The sequence below is a fragment of the Mesoplodon bidens genome (genome assembly GCF_964165515.1).
Source record: "Mesoplodon bidens genome assembly, chromosome: 9".
Taxonomy (NCBI): domain Eukaryota; kingdom Metazoa; phylum Chordata; class Mammalia; order Artiodactyla; family Ziphiidae; genus Mesoplodon; species Mesoplodon bidens.
In genome coordinates, this window is record NC_138166.1 from 62,283,272 (window position 1) to 62,289,271 (window position 6,000).

At 44.0% G+C, this 6,000-nt stretch overlaps 1 protein-coding gene across 2 annotated transcripts in view; it reads right to left on the minus strand.

The window, feature by feature from the left end:
• The window catches only part of PDE1C (phosphodiesterase 1C), a gene marked incomplete at both ends in the record, with an annotated part of 531,390 nt that extends 525,793 nt beyond the window's left edge, over positions 1-5,597 (minus strand). For both annotated transcript variants that reach the window (XM_081244322.1, XM_081244323.1), the window contains one exon: positions 5,288-5,597. In XM_081244322.1, coding sequence (XP_081100448.1) covers positions 5,288-5,597 — 310 coding nt within the window. The remainder of the gene's footprint in view (positions 1-5,287) is intronic.
• Positions 5,598-6,000: the final 403 nt, after the last annotated feature.

A 6,000-nucleotide genomic window follows, 5' to 3' on the forward strand; every position in this document is an offset into this window, starting at 1 on the left:
TGGTCCACCTGAAAGTCTAACTAACTGCAAATGATCTAGGATAAAGCATGTCATCAATAAAAAATAAAAGTTGATTTAAATCTTTCTTTATTAAAGGCCAGCAATAAGGCCACGTGTCTCACCTACCACAGAAAGCTGTCCTGAAGATCAAAGATAAAGAGACTCTCTAGGGCCTTTCTAAGCTGTAAAGTGCTGTACAGCTGTGAAGCATCCTCCCCCAAGTTCTCCACCCAACAGGAGCAAATACACCACTGGTGGCTCAGAGCTAAACAGGTTACTCAACCCTGCCCTAAGCTGAGACTGGCTTTGCAAGCAATGACTCAAGTAACTGCCAGGAAAGAGAATCAAAGGAAAGTGACTCAGAGGCTTTTCAGCCTTGATAGGGCACTGGGACCAGGGCTGGCCTACCTACGGGGAAGACATTGTGGAAGTGGGGGCAGTTCCTGCAGGTAATGCCAAATCCACAGGGGTCCAGCACTTGCCCATCACACCTCCGTTCTCATCAGTATTGCCTGACACTAACCTAAGCTTTTAGAAGGCCATTTGTGTCTGTTTAAATTAACTTGGAACAGGGAAATACCTTAGAAGATGCTGTGGGTGTTAAAGATTAAGACACTAGTGGCATCACCATCCACCCTCTGGTATTTAAAAATGATAAAAGCTTTTGTTTTATTTTTATATTAATCAGTCCTTTTAGTTCGGCTAAAAATTTCCAAAAAATGTAATCCCAAATTAAAAGCATCACTGGTAAAGAATCATAATTATCCTGTCATTTTAGAAATTAGCAATAGTGGTTGCTAAGGGGCTGGGCAGGTGAAGCAGAGAGACTGGGCAAATGAAAGCTGCCTAGGATCCAGAGTCTCTTTTTGGGGATCTGTGAAGATCCCAAATCAAGAATTCAATAATGGCTATAACACAATGTATCTAAGAATAGTGTTCCTTCTAGGTGGTTTCTATGCATTGACCAGTGGTTTTCAAGTGTGATCCCTTGACCTGCAGCATCAACAGCATTTGGGAACTTGTTATGAATGCCAATTCTCAGACTGCTTGCCAGACTTACTCATCAGAAACTCTGGAGTTGGGGCCCAGGAGCCTGTGTTCTGGCCAGCCTCCAGGTGACTATGATACATACATTGGTGGTAAGGGAGTCACCTGGGAAATTTGGTTACAGTAATTAACACCCCCAGCCCTATCTCATACCCACAAGCCTGGGCTTCGGAAATTAGCTCTCCACGTGATTAAGATAAACACCAAGATTTGAAAACCACTGATCCTAGCATATGAGAGGACTGAAGTTAGAGGCAAACAGTGACAAAGGGATTAATAGCCCACCCACCAAACTGGTATGACATTTACTTTAAACTGAAAACATCCTATCAGCAGCAACAGCAAGAAACACTTTCTAAACTTAAGCAGAGCCTCCTGAAAATACAGTTGCGCTTGACCACCACCCCACCCCAAGGGGGTCTCCAGATTGCGAAAAGACTAACCCTTAGCACTGGGACGTACACAAATTCAGCTGTCCATTAGCATCAAAAAGCCCAATAAAACCTTTCATATTTTCCCACTGAAGGCCTAAACAGCCTCTCTTTTTTTTGTCAAGTCGGTATATAAACCTTTATCTCTAGCTATTCAGCAAGTTACTCATTACTAAGTACTCCCTCAGGTGAATATAATTAAACCTTGTCTTTTCTCCTCTTAAACTACTGTCAGTTAATTTGCAGGCTCCTGACTATAAGTCTAAGCGGGTAGAAGAAAACTTTTCCTCCCAACGGCGGTAACGTTTTCAGGAGTCACAGAGGATTTAGATGAAAACCAAGAAACAGAAAATAAAATTCAGCAAGACAGGGAATTCCCTGGTGGTCCAGTGGTTAGGACTCGGTGCTTTCACTGCCAGGGCTCGGGTTTGGTCCCTGGTCGGGGAACTAAGATCCCATGAGATGTGAGGCGTAGCCAAAAAAAAAAAAAAAAAAAAAAATTCAGCAAGACAATGTTCCAAGACCATCATTTGACAAATATCGGTTGCAGTATGAAACTACCTCTTGTAGGATAGACCTTTTCCAAACGTTAAAACAGCAGGACAAAAAAAAGGCAGGGGGGGAATAACAACTGAAAATTGAAAAAGCCCTAATAATTTTAATACACAGATTATTAACCAAAAACCACCTTAATGAATAATGTCAAAGTCTCTCCCCATCCAGGGGAATTTCTGACAAAAGCTAGGAGCCTCAGATAACCTACTGCTGATTATTACACAACAGACAGGTAGCTGTGGAAGGTATTTTGTTTATCTGGCTATTGGTTTATTCTGAGATACCTTTTTATTGAAAATGGATCAACCTGATCCTTACTTTCTACCAGTGAGCAGGGCCGCAAAGCTCTAAAATACAAACATACAAAACACCCATGCTTAATATAAGCCAGGTCCCCACTTGGGTTTTGATACCTTACCTTCACAATAGTATCATGAGAGAGGAGTAGGGAACTATCACCATCCAGAGTAAAATGAATCTCAGAGGCTCAAAGCCTTTAATGAAGATGAGGAGAAACAGCTGGCCTTACTGCCCTGATTCTGCGCACTGAGTCTTTCCGCTTAAAGTTTTTTCACTTTAATTACCACCACAATAATATCCAAGGTAACGGTTTCTTCCTTAATACTCTGACATGTCCCTCCCAGGACCAACACACTTTCCCTTGGTTCCCCTGGGTATAGCTCAGACAAGACAAAGCTTTCAAAGGACGTTACTAAATACTAGTAAAGTAAAGGACTGGAAAATGGGAAATAAACCCATAGCACTTAAGACAAGTAGTATAAAGAAGTAGATAAGAATATAATTCCAGGACTAGACTACCAAGGTTTAAATTCTGGCTGTCATTTACTAGCTGTGTGACCAGTTACTGAACCTCTCTGTGCCTTGATATCTTCATCTGTAAAATGATAATTAAAGGACCCATCCCACCATCTCATAAAATAACATCTGGCACATAGCACACATGTATATATTCAGTTTGGTTTGTAAAGTACAAGTTTTAGTTTGCAGCATATCTCCTTTTCTCCCAGGTTCACAAGTTCTGTGCTATTCGACCCAATATCTGGAGAAATTCAATCTAGTCCAACAAAGGGCCACCCAGATTCACAGGTAAGGGCAACTCACCTCACTTTTAAAGATGATAAAACTGAGTCTCATCTGCAATTCCAACTATCTAAACCCACCACACTTCAAAGATTCAAGCTCAAATACCGTTCTTTTTCTTTTAAGAGCAAAATATAGAAATTGAATAACTTTGTATAAGTATCCTAGGTGACATAAAACTCTGAATGTTATTTTTAACTTGAGATATTCTTTATGAAATAAAATGGAGGGAATGGAAAAAAGGAATTTTCGTACAGTCAAAAAGTTAAAGTTAAAAGTATTTCCAAGGTGTATTCATCAAATCCAGAACCGAAATTAATTCAATGCAAATTCCTAGAAATTAGTTCTCAGGACTTACAAATGTGTGAATTAACTGCAATATACAACTCTTCTGTCCATATCATCAAAAGCATGAGGAAAAAATATGACAATATTCTTCCATAGACATCTATATATTTGTAATTCAGCTGCTATCACACACAACCTAGTATTGAATTGTTTCATCCAGTGTAACTATGATAAGATTATATAAAAATGAAATTGCCTTCCTACACATTAGAAAATATTAAGTCTCCAGATACCTTAATAATGTCTTACACTTGTATAGTACTTATAGTTTACAGACCAATTTTATCTCCATAACTCCCTTTCAGCTTCGTGGCATAGGAGATGGCACAACTCTATTTGTACTCATTTTAAAAGAGCTAATAGTACAGGCTTAGAAAATATAGGTCTCCTGGCCTAGGATGCAGACCTTAGCAGGACCCAGATGCCCTGACTCCAAATCTGGTTCTCTTTCCATTAACACCACAAGATATCCTATGAATGCAAAAAAACCCTAAATATTTTAGGATGATAAATCCCCCCTTGCAAGCATAATGTACATGTATCTTCTTTTAATGTTTGTTTTAAAACGCTGTTTGAGTGAAATGAGAACAAATAAAAGCTAATAGATAAACTCACGCTATTTTTTTAAAGGAAATTCTCAAGGGAATAAGGTTACCCGTATACTTACCTCTCATGAGTCAGAGTGAGAGCCAATCCCCCTCTCCACTAACCTCATCTTTCTCTTCAGGGGAACTAATATTGCCCACTGTATCTACTGAATCCCTCTTGAACACTCAACAGACAATAGCAATAAGCATCACAACCTTGCTTGGGATGAAGTGGGGATTTATGTATGAGACCAAAAGCCCAGCTGATGTATTTGGTAACTTTTCTAGTGTGATTTTTTAAATTACATGTACCAACTGAGAACTCTTCCTCCCACTTACACAAAACAGGACTTACTCTATGAAATGGACCTTTGAATATCTCAAACTAAAAACTGAAACGTTTCACAATTCCCTTCAGTTTCAGCTGAAGAGTTTTAGAGGTCTGGTTCAGGCATCATACTCAGTATTTGCACAGCACTTGACAGTTTCAAAGTACTACTGCATGCACTGTGTCTGGTTAGATTTTCCAGCTACCTAGTGAGAAATGTATTTTTATCATCCCTATGTCAGAGATGATAAAACTGAGGCGCAAGGAGGGTATCCTGCCCAAGACCACAATGAAAGCAGGAGATGGAGACTCAGACCCACCACCGACTCCAAATCTCATGGGCTCTTTTCACTTCTCCCTTGCTGCCTACCCTTAAGATGTCCTCCCCAGCCACACACCCCCAAGTCCCTTCAGAAGAGACTAGCTCAAATACCGGTTTCCTTCTTCACACATGGATAAGTCTTGGACAAGCTGCAATCTCCTGCCCTTTTCCCACTTCCCCTGGGAGAAAGGTGCACCTCCTTTATCCTTGTCTTTCCAAGACAACAAGGAAGACGTCTCCCCATGGTGCCGACACCAGTACAAAGATAGGGAAAGGGATCCTTAGGGTGTAAACTGCCTTGCCAGCTACTGTTTAAACCCCTGTGAAAGATGATCCTTATGAAATAACCCCTTATTGACATGAGTCAGAAATGAGTCTTAACCTGTGAAAGTTAATGGGCAAGTTTTATGGGCAAGAGGTTATGGGCAAGTTATGGGCAAGAGGACAAGAAAACCGAAATCCTGTTGGGAGACAGAGCCTTCATGCCTCCCCCTGACGGTAAAGAGGGCCCCCATAGGTCTCCACGGAGCAGCTCCCCGCGATCCTTACACAAGAGAAGGAGACTTACCCGCGGCGCCGGGGCTTCCAGACAAATGGGGCCGAGACATACTTGCCGCACGCTTCAGCACCGGGGACAGTTCCAAACTCTCTAACTTCCCGCGCCCTTCCGAGCTCGGCGCGGCCCGCTGTGCCTCCCCGGCTGCGGGCCGAATGGCGGCCTCTCCACGCCCTGGTCCAAGTCTCCGGGTCTTGGGGAGCGCGACAGGGTCTCTGCGAGCAGCGGGAGCAGCCGGGGGCGCCTCGGGCTGCGGCGGCGAAAAGCCCAGCTGCACCGAGGCGCTGCGGGACCGCGCCAGCGCCGAGGAGACGGAGCCCATCTCGGAGGGCCGGGCTGGGCCCAGCGGAGCGGCCAAGGCTCCCGGCGGGACCCACACCCCTTGCGTGCCAAAGGTTTACTCTCTCCTTGCGCCGGAGCGCCCCCAGCCTCTGCTCCTCCTGTGCCTCCGCGGGGTGCTGCCCCTCCTCGGCGGAGGAGGAGGAGGAGGAGGCTGCAGGGAGGGCTGCGCGCCCACGCCGGGGACTGAGGGAAACCCGGGCGGTGTCCGCGCCTGTCCGATAATCCGGCATGGTGAGGACACTTGGAGGGGTCAGTGCGCAGAGACTGTCCAGAGGTTTTACTGGGGATTGTGGGGGGAAAGGGCGTGGCATTATGTGAGGGATACCGTTTTTTCCTCTACTTTCTGCACTTTGTTCACCTGGGGCCAAAGGACTGGCACGTCC